This window comes from Schistocerca americana, chromosome 2 (genome assembly GCF_021461395.2).
Source record: "Schistocerca americana isolate TAMUIC-IGC-003095 chromosome 2, iqSchAmer2.1, whole genome shotgun sequence".
Taxonomy (NCBI): Eukaryota; Metazoa; Arthropoda; class Insecta; order Orthoptera; family Acrididae; genus Schistocerca; species Schistocerca americana.
In genome coordinates, this window is record NC_060120.1 from 922,022,947 (window position 1) to 922,042,446 (window position 19,500).

General features: G+C 44.5%; 1 protein-coding gene across 1 annotated transcript in view; it reads left to right on the forward strand.

Moving 5' to 3' along the window:
• Window positions 1–19,500, forward strand: part of LOC124594891 (UDP-glucosyltransferase 2-like) — a 100,414-nt gene that overhangs the window by 28,628 nt on the left and 52,286 nt on the right. The window contains exon 3 of the mRNA XM_047133364.1: window positions 8,331–8,509. Coding sequence (XP_046989320.1) covers window positions 8,331–8,509 — 179 coding nt within the window. The remainder of the gene's footprint in view (window positions 1–8,330; window positions 8,510–19,500) is intronic.

Here is a 19,500-nt window from a genome sequence, read left to right on the forward strand (position 1 = left end):
TCTGGCAGTGACACCACATTCCTCCCCCGCAAATCGGCGGACGGTTGTGGCATAAGGCTTCCGCCCGCCGTGGGGAGGACCCCATGTGGACGTATGCGACGAGGTGGGGAGCTGAACAACAGGCGAGGCTGTGCCACCCGCACCCTGCCATTCGGACCGCGGGGTGCTAGGAAACGCCTTAAAACCTGCTCCAGGGTGCACGCCAACATGCGGTGTGCGCGCCCGCGGAAAGACAGGAGGGGCCGAAGGGTCGACCTCCATCGGGCCGGGGCACCCGACGGCCGAAGACGACATATGGTCCGGAGCGGGCAAAAGTTCCATGTCGGAGGACAACTGGTCACGGGAAGCGATCGGCGGCGAGTGACCCAGGGGGGCGCCCAGCGGTTGCAGCGACGCGTCCACTGCGGGCGTCGCCGGCGGGAGAACAGGCGGCGGCGGCGGCGGCGGCGCGTCGCCATGGGGCAAAATGGAAGGCAGCGGCGGTAACACCTGGGGCTGAGGCGAGCCAGTAGATGGTTCCCCAGGGCGCTGACCGGACGGCACCATCGCTGAAAGCAGACGGGGAGCGGCAGATCCCGTGCGAAGACAGAGGCGCAGCTGATTGAGATGCCGACGCACCTCACCAGAGGCCCCCAAAACCAGATACATAGCGCGGCCGAGACAGCGAAGAATGCGCCCTTCGAGCCAACGCCGTGAACCTCGATAGTGGCGGTAGTAGACAACGTCGCCCGGGGCAAAGCAGGTGTCTCCCGCTGCACAGGAACCTGATGCGGCGGATGTAGCAAAGACATCAAGGTGCGATGAGGGCGACCGTGAAGCAAATCAGCCGGCGAGCGACCATCTCGGGGCTGAGAGCGATACGAAGACAAAAAGAGCAATAATGCGTCCTCCCGAGAATGCGACGCTTTCAACTTCAACATCTGTGACTTGAAAGTCCTGACCAATCGTTCAGCGGCACCGTTTCACTGTGGCGAAAACGGCGCGGACGTCAGATGTTGAATACCATTGGCCTTGCAGAATGACTGAAATTCTGCGGACATGAATTGTGGGCCATTGTCGGAAACAATAGTCTGTGGAAGACCTTCAATGCAAAAGATAGCAGATAACGCTTGGATGGTGGCAGATGACGTCGTGGAAGACATCCGGACAACAAAAGGAAAATTACTGAATGAATCTACCACAACCAACCATCGAGCATTCCAGAATGGACCAGCAAAATCGATGTGTAAGCGTTGCCAAGGGGAAGTGGCTTTTGGTCATGCAAAGAATTTCCGCGGTGGTGCTGATTGTTGTTCGGCACACGCCATGCAAGAAGAGCACATATTCGTAATCGCGGCATCGATTCCGAACCAAGTACAGTGCTGACGAGCAAGTTGTTTCGTTCTCACTATACACCAATGTCCTTGGTGGAGAAGCTGTAAGACAGAGGACTGTAACGAACGTGGGACCACGACCCTGGACTGATCATTATCAGAACGCAACAGCAAAACACCACGTCGTACAAAAAGTCTCTCCTTGTGAGCAAAAAATCGGCGAACCCACGGATCCCCGATCCGTGACTTTGACAAGGGCCATTGCGTAGCAACAAAACGGTAGCAAGGACAGGGTCGGCAGCTGTGGCTGTAACTACACGACGAAAATCAATCGGTAACGATTCGTCCACGTCATCGGTTTCCGAATCAATGAACATGCAAGCAAGTTCGGAGGAATCGAATGCTCTATCCTCAGCAACAGGCAAACGGGACAACGCATCGGCGTTTCCGTGCTTAGCAGTGGACCGATACAAGATATCGTAGCGGTACTGCGAGAGGAAAATAGACCAGCGAATGAATTTCTGCGCTGTACGTGGAGGTACAGGCTTGGTCGGATGAAAAAGCGATGTCAAAGGTTTGTGTTCTGTGATGATGGTAAAGTGACGACCATACAAGAAATCATGAAACTTTGTAACACCAAATACGAGAGCCAATGCTTCTTTCTCGATCTGTGAATAATTTCGTTGCGCAGACGAGAGCAATTGGGACGCAAAGCCAATAGGGCGATCGTGCGAACCATCTTTGTGCGCAAGCACAGCACCGATCCCGAAATCCGATGCATCCACCATCAACAAAAGGGGCTTCTGGGGATCGAATGACGTAAGGCAAGTATTGGAAAGCAACGCCGATTTCAACTGGCGAAAGGCGCGTTCGCAGTCCGTCGTCCAGACGAACGGAACACCTTTACGGAGTAAGCGATGAAGCGGAGCTGAAATGGAAGAGGCGTGTGGGATATATTTGTTATAGTAATTTACTTTTCCCAACACAGTCTGTAGCTGCTTCAAATTCTGCGGCGAAGGCAAGTCTTGTATGGCACGGAGGTGCTCTGGACCGGGATGAATGCCTTGGGCATTGAGTACACATCCCAGCTAGAGTAAGTCTCGAGCAAAAAACACATTTGTCCTTCCGCAAGCGAAGACCATTTTGTCGCAAGACCTGAAATAATGTCCTGAGATTGGCTTAATGTTCTTCCTTCGTCTTTCCGGAGATCACAATATCGTCCAGATAGTTTGCTGCAGTAGGGACCAACGCACAAACAGTTTTTAGATATTGCTGAAACAATGCAGGGGCGGATGCACACCCGAATGGCAGTCGTTTGAATCGATACAAACCAAGATGCGTGTTAACCACCAAAACGCGCTGGGATTCTTCGTCCACCGGTATTTGCAAGTACGCATCTGCTAGGTCCAACTTCGAAAAATATTATCCAGGCACAGTTTGTCAAAAAGATCTTCCGGGCGGGGTAAAGGAAAAGTTGCAGTCACTAGTTGTGGATTCACTGTTGCCTTGAAGTCCACACAAAGTCTCAATTTTCCCGAAGATTTTGGCAAAATTACTAAGGGTGATGTCCAGAGAGAAGCCTGCACACGTTCAATTACACCTTGTGATTCCAAATCGTGTAATGTTTTTGCGACCTCATCAAGCAATGCGTGGGGAACATTGCACGCTCTGAAAAATTTTGGTTGCGTGTTTACTTTCAGTTCCAAATGTGCTTTACAGTTCTTAGCGCAACCGAGGCCCGGTGCAAAAATGTCTGCAAATTCTTCACATAGACGAGAAACACTGTCTGAAGGCACAGTCTGGTTCACTGATAGGACCTGATTTACTATAGACAAGTTAAACAACTGAAATAAATCGAAACCAAACAAGTTCACTGCAGAAGAGGAACGAAGGACGTAAAATGACACAAGTTTTGTTTGTCCCTTGTGTGTTGCAAGAAGGCTGCACTGTCCTAACACAGGGATCTTGTGAGCTAAATAGCTAGTTAACTTCACAGTTGCGGCACACAATGGAGGTGTGCCCAACAGTGTGTAAGTGTCTTGATTGATCAGTGAAACTGCAGCTCCGGTATCGAGCTGGAATGGTATCACTTTGCCATTAATGTCCAAGTTCACAAAAAGTTTATTGTCCTGCTGACGACAAGAGCGACTGTCTCGTGCAGCACAAACTGAAACTGATACAAAATCACTTGCGACTTGACGGGAGTTCCTGCGATGTCAACACACACTATTTGTGGGACGAACACAGTCACTGTTAGAGAGAGTGGCACTGGGCGGAGTGGCCTTTGATTCCGATTCCGGAGCGAAGCAAAGGGCCTGGAATGATTTTGAGTTTCCAATCTGAGCTTTTTCTGGCAAACACTTTGAACATGTCCTTTTTTATTACAGTAAAAGCAAATAGCTTGACGTGACGGGCAATTCTCACGCGAATGTCTAGTAGCACACCGCGGGCATGATTTTAGCACTGCATTTGCTTGCCGGCGCGGTACACGTGGCTGAGAGCCAGGCGGCAGCAGGGCGGTCAGGCGCAAGGACTGTTTACTGTTCCGTGCAGCTCGCCCGGCGGGCCGGTTAACGTGACACACGGGTGGCGAAGTTTCAAATGATTCCTGAGCAAAGTAAAGTGTGTCCTGCCAATCCAATATGTCCATCACTTGTTAAAGGGAGGGATTGAGTAGTTTCAAAATCTGTTCCCTTATACGAATATCAGAAACGTTCTGTGCAATTGCATCACGTACCATAGTATCTGAATAAGGGAGTCCACATTGACACTCAAAAGCACAATCCCTAGTAAGGCCTTGCAAGGTTGCAACCCACTCCCAATTAGTCTGACCTGCCGTACGTTTTGTACAAAAGAAGGTATACCGTTTTGCAACTACATTGACTGATTCTTTGAAATATGCATCTAATGCAGACAAAATTTCGTCGTAGGACAGAGTTACTACGTCGCATCGGGGAAATAATTTGACTATCACACGGTACGTGTGCACCCCGACGGAGGACAATAAAAAAGGCGGCCCCTCGTTACCTTGAATTCTGTAGGCGGCGAGATGGAATCCAAATTGGCGTGACCACTCCGTCCAGCTTTCCAGTGCAGCATCAAAAGGACGAAAAGTTGGTGCAACTGCGTGTTGTGGCTGCATTAGCGGTGGAGCGGCGGCTGCCGCATAGTTTTGCATTGCACGTTGCCTCGTCGCCAATGTTGTGGATTGGCAGGAGAGCCAACCCCATATTATTAGAGGAAGTCGAAAGGCACGCGTTTTAGCTCACGCAGGCTGGCGTGAGGTCATGGAACAGGTCAAGGAAATTAGAATTTAGAAAAACGTACGTAGCTGGTGGAATACTTAACTTTAATCCATAAATAATGAGCGTCGCTCTTGACGGTACATGTTTTACAGTATCAATAGTAACTGGTAATGGCGCCTTGCTAGGTCATAGGAATTGACGTAGCTGAAGGCTATACTAACTATCATCTCGGCAAATGAGAGCGTATTTTGTCAGTGAACCATCGCTAGCAAAGTCGGTTGTACAACTGGGGCGAGTGCTAGAAAGTCTTTGTAGACCTGCCGTGTGGCGGCGCTCGCTCTGCAATCACTGGTAGTGGCGACACGCGGGTCCGACGTATGCTAACGGACCGCGGCCGATTTAAAGGCTACCACCTAACAAGTGTGGTGTTTGGCGGTGACACCACATTTCTTTTCTCGTTTGTGTGCTCATGAAAGAGAATAAACTGGGCAAATTTTGATTCGTATCTATTTCAATATTATGCAACCCTTGTAACTTGAGCAAGGCCCCCATGGCTCATTTACGAGGCCTGTCTGTATTATCCGTTAGCTGAATCTTTTATATTACATATTCAAACACATGGGTAGCGTTCTGATTTCTAGAAAGTCCAGACAGAATCAGACATTTAACCGGCAAATTAAGTTGAGACTCACGACTGTCCACTTGCAATATTATAACATTGTTATTATATTTAAGTCTATTACAAAACACATTTATACGCTCTGAAATAAGGTAGAATAAAACCTGTCTTACTGAATCTATTGCAGTAGTATTTTTACTTTTTGATGTCTGTTTTGTCTATCATCAGCTGGATAGATTCGAATGGTGCACAGATAGTACGGAACACCGACTGGTGTTTAATGTACGCGTTGTTTAACATATTTTCACATGACGTCGTAGTATTACACACTTCTTTTGAAACCACTTTCACTGCTTTTGCAGGCAAGGGGACCGTATGTACTTGCCCTCGCCGATTTATTTCATGTTGACAGGGTGTATGAAGCATGGCTAAGAGTTGAAATTACGAAATGAGGAAGAAACAGCTCTGAACCATTTTCGAGAAATCTGAGTTTGAAAATTTTATGCATGCGTACAGTACTACTGTATGGTCGCTAACAGGCGAGGAGACAGTAGCAAAGTGCTTCAGCCTGCCTTCGGCAGTGGTGAGGCGAGCGCTATCTCTTTGTGTACTGCCTGTTGTGGTGCTTACGAACGAGCGAGCGTCTGTTTACTTCTGCTCAGAGTCCGATCTGATCGACCATCATGGTGTTTTTGTACCAACAAGTCACGATTAAATTAACTTTTCCTCCGGGTCCTGAACGACCAGAGGCTCTAAACATTCTGCATGGTGTCTGTTTGTTCTATATCGTGTCTCCCTACCACTTTCGCACAACGACGCTCTGAGGGTGTTTTTTAGAGAATTGAATAGTTTGAACCTGGGACCTGTTGCTGGTAAGGAGATACCACACCACACATGACATGTAGAATTCAGAAGAGTTCAATGAGATAGCGATGATATAACCAAATAATTAATGATTTCAGCGTCAGCTCCACTGCACTCCCTGTAAAAGAATCTTAATACTAACTAAATTTAGTGGAAGGGGTTCAAGGCTTTCCTATTTTTAGTTAGCTGGTAAAATAACGTCGAAAAAGCAGTTAAGATTACCATTGGAAATTTTATTCTACTCACAAAACATCGTTTATAAATTGCACTATTGATAAAAGGAAATGTTTTAATACAGGATGGTAAAAACCAACTGCGTTCAACAAAAATGTGAACGAATATTCCCTGAGTGGGTTTCCAAGTTCTACAATGGATCGAAGGATGACCTATGCCATATTACATCTATAATCTAGGTTTAAATTAAGTTTCACAAGAGAGAAAACTATCAAAATGGTCTACAGTGACCCTCAATTATCTTTAATTACTTATCTAACTTGTCATAAATTACAGTGGCTGATGTGGCTTCTCAATAACTATATAACCAAAAAATCATCGCGTTTCAGATTTTTACTTCAAGTGGCAAATGTGATCACCATGAGCTTTAATTGACGATCGACACTAGTATTACGCAAAAAGGGGATGTAACAGATGAGACTTCTGCAGTTCTGAGTGAAGCCTTATGCGCTCAAAAATGCAGCATCGCGTGCGTTCATTACCTTGTCGGTGTTCGTCAGGGGGCGGCGGCCGGCGCAGCTCCGTCCAGGTCGCCCTCTCGGAAGCAACTCACTCTTAACTTCTCCTTACTACAATTTACCCAAGTTGGTTTAAAAAAAACAAACTATCTGGCTGTGTTTTCATCTGACCAATCAGGGTCTCAATGTCAACCTTAAGCTCCGCCTACAAAAATTCTGTCTATCCAACGAGAAACGTTATACTTTTCGTGGTGGGGCAATGTTTTTAAAGTTTGCAACGTAACAGAGACGCGTAAAAGTCTCACGCTAAAACTTGCGGCTGGTGTGGTCCTTTTAGCGTTATCGTAAGATCTATACTGTTCTTCTGGAGGGCTCTATCTTTTAACATGGGCTGGGGGTTGGTCCTAACATAACAGAGACGCGAAAAAGTCTCACGCTAAAACTTGCGGGTCGTGTGGTCCTAGCAGTTAGCTGGCAACGTGGGTGTCCGTCCGTCCCTTATCGTAGGGCCTTCCAGCTTAACACGGTTCTGCTCTCGGCTTCTGTTCTCGTTTCTCCCCTCGGAACTGCGTCTGTCTCACGGTGGGAAGGTATGACATGCATTTAGGCATTCTTGTGTTAGTCTGTGGTATTCCATTTGCTCACTCGTTACTCGTATTACTTTGGTTAATTTAATGTCACGATTTATTCGAAGCTATGTGACATACTACTGGATTTGCTTATCATGTCAGGGTTTTCATGAAAGGTGTTGGATTTGCCTGACACCTTACAAGGCGTATGACGTAGAATGTTTATTGAAGACGAAATGCGTCTCCCGACGCAAGATGTTCTCGGAATTCGTTCTTCGACTCTCAGTACTACTGTGTACATAAAGCTGGCGAAAGAAGAGCTGTGTGCCGACGTTGTGCGGCGCCATGCTAATGATATCAAGTTCCGATTATCTGACGCCCATATAGGAGCTGTCGCGGTTGATCACGTTGACTTTGGCCTCCAGACGTTGACGCTCTTCGAACTCCTGTTTCGGGGTGCCTTCGGATGTTGTGGTGGTCGTTTTTAAACCTTGTGGCAACGTCGTCAGTCATGCTACTGCAACGTAGAAGACGTTCGAAACGTACGTGTCCTCAGTGGTATCCGTTAGATAGAAACTGAACTGAGGAAACAGGTTCAGCACTGTCTTACGACGCCAAAGATTTTCTTGCGGTCGGTTCTACTCACTGTCAGTATGCTGAACTCCCTCTGGGTTAGAAAATATTTCCGACCTTACTTTCACCTACTCTTCTTCTTCTGTTGCAAATGCAGTTCGTTGTGGACCTTCGCCTCTTTAATGATTTTCCGCCAAGTGTCCCAACTGCGTGTTGCTCCTTTCCAGTTTCTGTATCTCATCCTCAGTATGATACCATCTATCCTCCATGTATTCGATATTCTGCGCTCTCCTTTTTCCTCTGGGACTAGCAGCTAGTATCTTCTTCGGTACTCCTGCATCACCCATCACTTCTGACTTAAATTATTTGTAGTATTACCTCTTCATTTGTACTTATATTTTGTAATAAAACGTAGTGTGAAAAACAAGAACTAACACCACTTATTTGTGTTACAGATTTCTCACGAAAACCTGACGGAAATTGACTTATCCGTTGCATACAATATCATCGGTGAGTTGGATTTCGTGAAAATGGCATCGCAGTCACCTGCAGAGAGTATTTCGTTTATTCGATCTGCTTCAAGAACTATGGTTCCTTGGCAACTTAATGAACCAGCAGTGCAAGATTTCCTCAAGTGAGTTTTTCATCCATTTTGTCTAAATAGGTGAGCTGTAACCAAACTTTGATGCTCCACCTAATTTAATAGTAGAACTGACCAGCTGTACAATTGGTGTTATTTGAAATGGTGGTAATTGGTTATGTTAGTCAAATCTGATCTAATGCCACATGTAACAGCTCTAAAAATCTGAATTAATTCACCATCCCACTCAAAAGCCATGGAATCACATTCACGTAATGGTTCTGTAATCTCACTCAAAAAATCAAAACAGATCGTCAGTTATGGAAACACAGAAGCATAAAATTACGGTAACATTGTGGCTTACGTTAAGTTTAGTTATCAACAAACATGTAGCCGAAGTGCTGAAGGATCATATGGTTTCATGAATCCACAAATGCATTAACTTATATAGGGTGACAGTTATTGAACTGTATGATATAAAATGGTCATAACTTCTGAACAGTTTGCGTTAGGACGTTCAAACTGCACTGTTGGGCGCGGAACATGATGGGAGTTAGTATGATAATGTATGGTTTCGTTTAGCGACGAAGCCACTTTCGTTTGGATGGGTTCGTCAATAAGCAAAATTGGCGCATTTGGGGGACTGAGGATTCGCGTTTCGCGATTGAGAAGTCTCTTCACCCTCAACAGGTGACTGTGTGGTGTGCAGTGTCCAATCACAGAATGATCGGTGCGATATTCCTCGATGGCACAGTGATTAGTGAACAGTACGCGTAGGATTTGGAAGATGATTTCATCCCCATCATCCTAAGTGACACTGATATCGATAAGATGTGGTTCATGTAAGACGGATCTCGACCCCATCGAAGAAGCAAGTGTGTTAAGTCCTGGAGGAGCACTTTGGGGACCGCATTGTGGCTCTGGGGTACCCAGAGGCCAGTGACATGAGCCTCGATTGGCCGCCTTAATCTCCGTATCTGAACACATGGGACTCGTTTTTATGGGAATATGTTAAAGGCAAGGTGTACAGCCCCAAAACTATTGCTGAGCTGAAAGCAGCTATTCAGAAGGTCATCAACAGCATCGATGTTCCGACACTTCAGCAAGACATGTAGAATTTCGCTATTCGTCTGCACCATATCATCGCCAAGGATGGCAAGCGTATTGAACATGTCATAACCTAAATCCAAATATCTGTAGTGACGTTTACATGTTGAATAAAGTGTGTGCACGCCGTAGATTGTAACTAATTTACGTTTTCATTCATATAGTTCAATAATTGTCACCCTGTAAGTAAACACTGATCTGCCAAAATAAATTATTAGAGTGGAAATGTTCAATAAAGCAGCCAAACCCATGTCTACCATCTGTCAAATTTGAAAACAAAGCCAGGTGCAGCTTTCAGCCAACAAGAACCACTCACAGATTTTGGTACGCTAGCGCATATGCTGTTCAATGCCGGGCAGATAGTTCACTCACTTCAGAGTTCGAAATATTAGAAACTGCAAAATTGTAACCTGGAGATTTTTCAATTTGCACTGAATGACAGCTGATATGGAAATTATCAGTAGAATTGTCGGGACCAATGCACAGAAATTATGAACTTTGTAGTGCGATTTAGTGGAGCAGTACATAATAACAGAGACGATAAATATAGTAACTGTAATTTCACACCTTTTTGCAACACCATGTCATTTTGAATACCATTTTCATGCAATGCCAAATTACTGACAAGAATTTAGCCATCTGAATTATTGGTGGAACTAGAACCATTGTTTACCAACGTGCTTTTCCGAAAAAAAGTAGTTTTCTACGTGCACATACAGAAAATCATTGACTATGTATGGTGCCTGTGTGATGGAAAGTTTAAAGTAGTGGGCATAAGACTATCACATAAGGTTACCCAGATGAAAGATCGCTACTTTTATATGTGAATAGTGGAACAACATGTAATAATATAATGATGCCACCTGACTGCCCATCATGTGTAACTCGATACAGACACACATAGTAGCCGAAACGGATGTAATTTACACTCCTGGAAATGGAAAAAAGAACACATCGACACCGGTGTGTCAGACCCACCATACTTGCTCCGGACACTGCGAGAGGGCTGTGCAAGCAATGATCACACGCACGGCACAGCAGACACACCAGGAACCGCGGTGTTGGCCGTCGAATGGCGCTAGCTGCGCAGCAATTGTGCACCGCCGCCGTCAGTGTCAGCCAGTTTGCCGTGGCATACGGAGCTCCATCGCAGTCTTTAACACTGGTAGCATGCCGCGACAGCGTGGACGTGAACCGTATGTGCAGTTGACGGACTTTGAGCGAGGGCATGCGGGAGGCCGGGTGGACGTACCGCCGAATTGCTCAACACGTGGGGCGTGAGGTCTCCACAGTACATCGATGTTGTCGCCAGTGGTCGGCGGAAGGTGCACGTGCCCGTCGACCTGGGACCGGACCGCAGCGACGCACGGATGCACGCCAAGACCGTAGGATCCTACACAGTGCCGTAGGGGACCGCACCGCCACTTCCCAGCAAATTAGGGACACTGTTGCTCCTGGGGTATCGGCGAGGACCATTCGCAACCGTCTCCATGAAGCTGGGCTACGGTCCCGCACACCGTTAGGCCGTCTTCCGCTCACGCCCCAACATCGTGCAGCCCGCCTCCAGTGGTGTCGCGACAGGCGTGAATGGAGGGACGAATGGAGACGTGTCGTCTTCAGCGATGAGAGTCGCTTCTGCCTTGGTGCCAATGATGGTCGTATGCGTGTTTGGCGCCGTGCAGGTGAGCGCCACAATCAGGACTGCATACGACCGAGGCACACAGGGCCAACACCCGGCATCATGGTGTGGGGAGCGATCTCCTACACTGGCCGTACACCACTGGTGATCGTCGAGGGGACACTGAATAGTGCACGGTACATCCAAACCGTCATCGAACCCATCGTTCTACCATTCCTAGACCGGCAAGGGAACTTGCTGTTCCAACAGGACAATGCACGTCCGCATGTATCCCGTGCCACCCAACGTGCTCTAGAAGGTGTAAGTCAACTACCCTGGCCAGCAAGATCTCCGGATCTGTCCCCCATTGAGCATGTTTGGGACTGGATGAAGCGTCGTCTCACGCGGTCTGCACGTCCAGCACGAACGCTGGTCCAACTGAGGCGCCAGGTGGAAATGGCATGGCAAGCCGTTCCACAGGACTACATCCAGCATCTCTACGATCGTCTCCATGGGAGAATAGCAGCCTGCATTGCTGCGAAAGATGGATATACACTGTACTAGTGCCGACATTGTGCATGCTCTGTTGCCTGTGTCTATGTGCCTGTGGTTCTGTCAGTGTGATCATGTGATGTATCTGACCCCAGGAATGTGTCAATAAAGTTTCCCCTTCCTGGGACAATGAATTCACGGTGTTCTTATTTCAATTTCCAGGAGTGTATAATCTGAAATGACTTACTACTGGTTCCATAAACGTTTCCTAAGTTCCACTTTGAAGGGAAAGCATGTACTTTGACTGGATCACTTTTACAATTCAAAACATTTCACTAAAGAAACTGAAAACACAGCATTTCCACGGGACACTGTATAGTTGCAGGAACCGAACTTCTCGCGGCACACACATATTCTGCAACTTTGAAAACAGTCTATTGAAATAATAGGAGGAATCTTACTACTTTGAAATTGTTTGTTCGACATATAATAATGTTATAATTCACAACATTCCACTACAAAGAAACTGATAACACAGCATTTCAAATGGCTGGTTCAAATGGCTCTGAGCACTATGGGACTCAACTTCTGAGGTCATTAGTCCCCTCGAACTTAGAACTAGTTAAACCTAACTAACCTAAGGACATCACAAACATCCATGCCCGAGGCAGGATTCGAACCTGCGACCGTAGCGGTCTTGCGGTTCCAGACTGCAGCGCCTTTAACCGCACGGCCACTGCGGCCGGCCACAGCGTTTCCACAGGACATTGTATAACTGCATGGACCGTAGTTCTCGAGGCACACATACCTTCTAGAACTTAAAGAATCAATCTACTAAATAATGGAAAGAATCTCATTACTTTGAAATTGTACGACACGAGATGTGATTTTCACTGAAGTAATTATTGTGCTGAAGGCTCAAGCCCTTGCTTGCTTATCATGGCTGAACGAAATATCAATGCATGTATAATTCCGTTTAATCTGGAAGGAAATGAAGTGTAAAATAAAGATTGAACCTCTCTCTGGTGGCATCAACAGTCAACTGTAACGAGCAAAATATTCTTACAAGGCAAATTTATCAGAAGTCTTTTCCAATGCAATCACTATTGTGATCTGTCAGTACCGCCTCTGTGACTTAAACATCACCGGAAACTCGTCCACCGTACTGTACATCTCCTTTATTATTCCTCATTCACTCATCCATGATTATGAAGTGATTGTTATCTAATCAACGGATACCCAGAAATGTGAAATGTGTTACTGGCCTTTCGGTTTGTGACTCCTCAAGATCCTAAACTCTACAACATTATCATGAATAATTCATCTCACCCTGTACGGTCCACAGTTCACGTAAAAATATTATGGCTTATAAATTTGCTCTTGCTTGACCTCTTCTCGTTTTCAATACTACTACGCTGTCGTTAAGAACTCGCTCCTTCTCATTCCTTTCTAGGATTATTTTATGGCGCCCCATTGTTCAACTAAAACAGACATTTCTCTTCTCCATAAGCACGATTCACTCGTTGTTGATAGGCACTCACTAAGTCCAATTTTTAAAGTTTTGAGATAAACAGAAAAATGTTTTTCCGCTCTTGTAACGTAATATGAGATGTATTTGTTTGTACGTTTAAAGTACACAAACACACGCCGTTATATAAAACCAAAATAGCATTGTTCCATAAATTACTGACAAAGTACGTACCTAGGCCTATCTCCTCTCAACATGGAACGAACAAGACATGTAAGCGTGCAATGAAATTCACGTTCGTACTTTATTTCCTTTATATATATATATATATATATATATATATATATATATATATATATATATATATATATATGCATATTATTTTCTTCATACAACACACAGAACTGTTTATTATTTTCTTATGCGGTATATTTATACACTGACACTACTGCACTACAGTCACAGATATTGAACAACAAAACAGTTATTAAAACAAGTCACACTATTAGAAACGGCAGGTATGGATTTTCATTGACACAGCCCTTCTAGTAATTCATCAAAGAATGCTTTGCTCGCCTCAGACGTCGTGACGTAAAGATGAACCTTCTTGAGATCGTCCTGTTTCGCTGATTTGATTGCTATTCGTGCTTCCTCATTGGCCTTCTCAACTGGTTCATAAGAGTACCATTGCTTGGTTCAGACTGAGAAAAATGGAATGTTTGATGGACTGTGCTGCCAATGAAGAGAAGAGCAACCACTCTGCCAGGATGATCTGCAGAATACTGGAACTCGGAGAACGACACAGCAGCAAACAGCACCTTCGCGCTTCTAGGAACGTCCTTCCCTCTCGATTGATCACTTAGAGTTGTTCACCTATAATGCTTAGGCCACCACGCATCCACATCAATGATGTCATTTCCTTCCCCATTTTTATTGTAACATCTCTTTTGCATTAGCAGTGATTGTACAATATTCTTTTGGGGTGTAGATTTTGTCACAGCACAATTTTTTTGAAAACACCAAAATGAGCTCTAATAGGGAAACGGTGAATAATTTCCTCGAATCTTTTATCTTCGACCAAACCCATACAGAAACGAATAAATGAATGATTCCTATTTTCGACCGGACACGCATCCGAGTACAAGTGAAGTTTTTTCGTGCCTGGTTTAATCTGTTTGGTGAGCTAGTCCAGTATGAATGTACACACCTCATTGGCCCCTTACTTGGTCTGCCCCTCTCGATACCAGTGTGCTTTGGAACTATTGTCTTGGAGTGTGTCAAATCAAACACCTTTAAGCCGCCTAGTTTGCAAACTTATTTTACTTGGCTCCAGTTTCGGCGATTTACTACGCCATCATCAGGCCCCTGACTGCTGTGTTGGAAGATTCTACCTCGTTTCTGGTCAAAACAGGGGTCAGCAATATTGGTATTAGTAGATTTCTGCTTGCTATAGCAATCACGTCAGCCATCATCCGCTGACTGAAGATGGCGTAGTAAATCGCCGAAACTGATAGCAAAATAAAATAAGTTTGGAAACTAGACGGCTGAAAGGTGTTTGATTTGACATTCTGTATCGAACAGCCAAGTTCCGCACATGTCTCTGAAAAGCTGGACATACAGAGACTATTGTCTTGGAGGTTGTGTACTCGTTTAGTAAATACATATACCCATAACTGCCTTTGGTAGAATATTTTCTGATCATGTATATGAGGTACAGGTCAATTTTGCATGTAGTCAAGGGTAACACAGACTGTGTTATTTGGCTACAGGATTCTGAGGATGATTTCATAGAGGAATATAATTTGCGACTTCTACGCTTGTGAATACTTAGCTCACTTGCTAGTGTTAATTTAACATTTTGCGCTATAAGTGCAGATACTGCACACATCTATTTGGGGTCTACCGAATCTTTAGCCAAAGTTCGTATTGAAATAATCAACATAAAATGTATATTTTAACTTCAAGATTAGCATGTTTTTCATAAAATAAATCATCCATTTTTTAAGGTTCTACCTTGCATCCAAGTACTTTACTCCTTTACCCCCGTAATGAGATGCTTTGATACGAAACCTGAGGTTGTGGTCCCGAATTTCAGTGCAGATTTCACGTGATACAGCATGCATCTTCTTACTGAATCCTCTCTTGTCCACTGGGCTTTCGCCTTTCGACAACAGTTTAGCAGTTCCGAATACACGCTCCTGTGTTACTCCGTGTGAATTAATAAATCCTTTCCTACAGACATACAGACACTCCTGATGTCTAATTACGAAATATGTATGAGCAGATTCACGTTCCACTTTTGATCGTTCTCCGTTTTGATTAACAGCCCTAGATCTTCGCCGTTCAATGGGATCATCTCTGTAGGTGGATATTATGTTCATTTTTGATTTCATAATCGTAAAAAGCAATAAATACCTCCAGCCTCGATTCTTCTTGCAGTATACTGAAGCAATGACGATTGTACCCGAAACAAACACGCAAGTTACCTAGGAAAAATCCTTGTTGGAAATAATCAAACTTGAGTATCAATAATCTTTCGAATCCCTTTCACGGAAGTGAAATAGTTAAACAGCTAATATTTAGGTAAAAACGATATTTTCTGTCATACCTGCAGAGAGGTCCAATGCTTTTCTGAGGAACTGCCTTTCCTGTGCCCTCGATCTCTTTTCTTTATTCCTGGCATTTTTTTTTCTTTCCGTTAACGTTTCATTCCTGCCGTAACTCCGTTGTCCGTGATGAAAATAGTTTATGAACGCAACAAGGAAAAGATTAATAATACGCACAGCACAACAACCACATAGTATATATCGTCAGCGACAACACTCAATATCCATGTAAACAAAAGAAAGAAGCATGCCAATCTTGACATCCGAAACACAACAGCGCTCTCTGCATAGGTTGGTTGGCATTGATAGACATTCCATGTTGAAGCGCACTAGCTGCAGGACGAACTTCCTTCCAACACGGAATAACTGACGAGACGGCTGTGGTAATGGCACAAGGGCTGCTAGAGCATTTTTCCTTTCAACAACAAAACATGTGTCTTTCTTCGTAGAACGCAAAATCACGCTAAAACGAATTTGTCAAGAATGTGGACTTAGTGCCTTTCAACAACGAGCGATCCACATACATGTCCACATTCCAATTATTCAGTGTTTGCAGGACCTCCAGCTACTTGATTCCTAAAGTTACACTTTCTACATTTATTTACAAGGAATCCTCTGGGGGTTACATTTCGTCTAATGGTGAAGTCGGGTTCTCGACCGTCGGCTAATCTTGCCTCATGCTGCTTTCCTCTTCATTCCTTCACGGATTCCTCCCCGGATCTGCGCTGCGTATTTCACTGATTTCCGCACAGTCTCCTCTTTGAACATCACATCCTCTGAGATTTCGCCTATCATCTGCAGAATATGGATTCGTCCACGGATTACACTGATTGTTTCTGTTTCACCGGTTCCCATGTTTGTGGGGTCGATGCCTCTCTCACCACTTCGCTTTCGCTTGCACACGTTGTCACGTTTCGTAATACGTTTGTACAAAGTGCAGTGCTCCCATGACTTCATTTTTGTAGACAAGTTAATCGAGCAAGTGAAAGAATGCGTCTGCATCGACCATAACATGACTGGTTAATGTAAAGTCTTTTTGAATTCGGTTAGGCAGTTTGCTCTGGCAGATCTGTACAAAGTATGCGTTTCTTCGCCTCAAACGATGTGACCAAAAACTGGTTGCTCCTCACCATTTCTTTAAAGCACTGCTTCATATAACAAAACTGAGAACCCGCGTACGGCTCCATCATTAAAATGCCTAGTCTGACAAATTCATATTTTTCTTTCTTCCAAAATTCGTGCAGAAACGCCTCTTTAAACACCTTATACGTTCTGCACTTCGTCGTAATCCTATGCATAATGTGGCTACATCTTATCGTAGGTGTGTCCAAATGAAGTTGGTTTTATAACAGATGGACCAAGATCCCAGAAGACCATCCTGGAACAATTTTGGAATGTAAACTGTTCGACCTGTCCGGAAACATTGTGTACTTCTGAGTGAAAGAAAATGCTTTCTTATTTCGTCCTGTTCAACATCCTGATGGTATTTATTCCTATGAAGCTGAAGGTGACAATTTTCGGAATAGCATTATCACTGGAGATGAGACGTGGTATCACCACTACGAACCGGAATCCAAAAGCCAGTCCATGCAATGGCGACAGGCGAATTCTCTGTGAAAGAAAAAATTCGAGATACAGCCGTCTGTTGGCAAAGTGATGTGCTCAGTCTTCTGGGATAGCCTAGGGTACGGAGAAGCTGTCAATTCAGCATGCTACAAGACGGCACTGGCTAAGCTGAAAGCCCGAATTTCCAGGGTAAGGCCAGAGAAGAAAACTAACTTTCATCTGCAACATGACAACGCCAGGCTTCATACCAGTTTTGCTACCACGCAACTCACTGCAAAATTCAGCTGCACTGTCTTACCACATCCACATACAGTCCCGATTTAGCACCTTCAGACATCCATTTCCTTGTGCCCCTGAAAGAGGCCGGCCGGAGTGGCCTTGCGGTTCTAGGTCGCAGGTTCGAATCCTGTCTCAGGCATGGATGTGTGTGATGTCCTTAGGTTAGTTAGGTTTAATTAGTTCTAGGCGACTGATGACCTCAGAAGTTAAGTCACATAGTGCTCAGAGCCATTTGAACCATTTGAACCCCTGAAAGATGGACTATGTGGCGAACATTTTAAAGGCTCGGATGCTGTTGTCAAAACTGTAAGGAAGTGGTTAGCCTCAGCTGTTTCCGAGTTTTATAAGCGCGGCATGCAGATCCTGGTTCATCGTTGGTCAAAGTGCAAAACGAATGGTGGTGACTATGTGGGAAAATGACAGTCTGTAACTGAAATATTGCTCTACTTAACTGTGCTGTTGTGATTTATGTATCTTATGTAGTTTCCATGATTAAAAACAAGAGGCATTACTTTCGGAACGACCCTCGTAATACAAGAATGGTACATATGGAGGTCAGGTTTCCCAAAGGGTCTGTCACAAAATCCTTTACATTAGCTGTGTATTAGCTCGTAATCCAAGGTAAATCCGCTGTTTTGAATATTTGTGCGTAGTTAAAGGACTGCTGTAAAACTGTTGTACCCAAATTTGGTTAAAAGGTATGTCATAGATTGCTCACAGCTAAGGAAGTTAGTTCTCCTCCCCTAAATATACATTTTTTTAAAAGAATAGAAGTCTTTTGGGTAGGTTAATCTGAAACACCCATGGGTCACCAGTTTAGTATTAGAGATTCGTGTGTGGGTTGGGGGTGGGGTTACAAATCGTAGAGGGAGGACAGGAGATGAATACAGTAAGCAGATTCAGAATAGAATAGAGTAGCATGCAGACCTGCATCAAACCAGTTGGGGACTGAGGACAACCGCAACAACAATCTTGCATGTGTTTCTAAAACAGTTCATATTCGTATAAAGTCAGTACTGTTCACGATCGTGAAAAAAAGTTCTAAAATCACTTATTGCTGTAAAATTGTTTCAGAAAAATCATTAGTAGAACAGAATTATTCCCATGTGCGAAATCCTGTGTTGATTGCGTTTGCACTGCATGAGGCGGTGTACACATTTTACAATGTCATTTTTAGTTTACGAATTTTAATTTAGCCTTTCTGCGGCGCTGCTTGTTGTGTTCCACTTCCGAGAGACGTTTCACTGTACCAAGATAAATACACGAATAGTTCAGGGCCATAGTCATACGGATACGCTGTACATACAGAACGTCAATACACAGTTAATCAGTGATTAGGCATTCGGGAGGACAGTGGTTCCAATCCTGTACAAGTATCCATGTTTGAATTTTCTGTGGTTTCCCAAAAGTGCTGGGATGCTTCCCTTAAATGGACACGTCAGAGATTTATTTTCCTGTTCTTCCCCAACTCACGCTTGTACTCCTTCACTTATGACCTTGTCATCGATGGACCGTTAATGTCTTAGCTCTCTTTCCTCTCCCACTCGTTCGTTTTGTAGCTAAGAGTTTAACTTGTCTTACAGTCGGTCAGACTGCCACATGCTTCTTGTGTTCTCTGTGTGGGGTATGGTACACGAACAAAGCATACATTGTAAAGTAAATTGGTGATAAACTGTTCGATAATGTAATTAAATAACTCTGGAAACGCCAACTGGTCAGTGTATTCTAGAATGTTGATGCATCGAAGCAAAAGTAAATCTTTCGAAACATAAAAAGCAACCAATGAAGAAACAATCTCGTTACAGAGGCAAGACAACTATTCAGTTAATTTGTTACAAGTCCCATAAAGCGTTTGAACGGTTCTTCTACCGAAATGATACCCATAAAGCGTTTGAACGATTCTTCTACC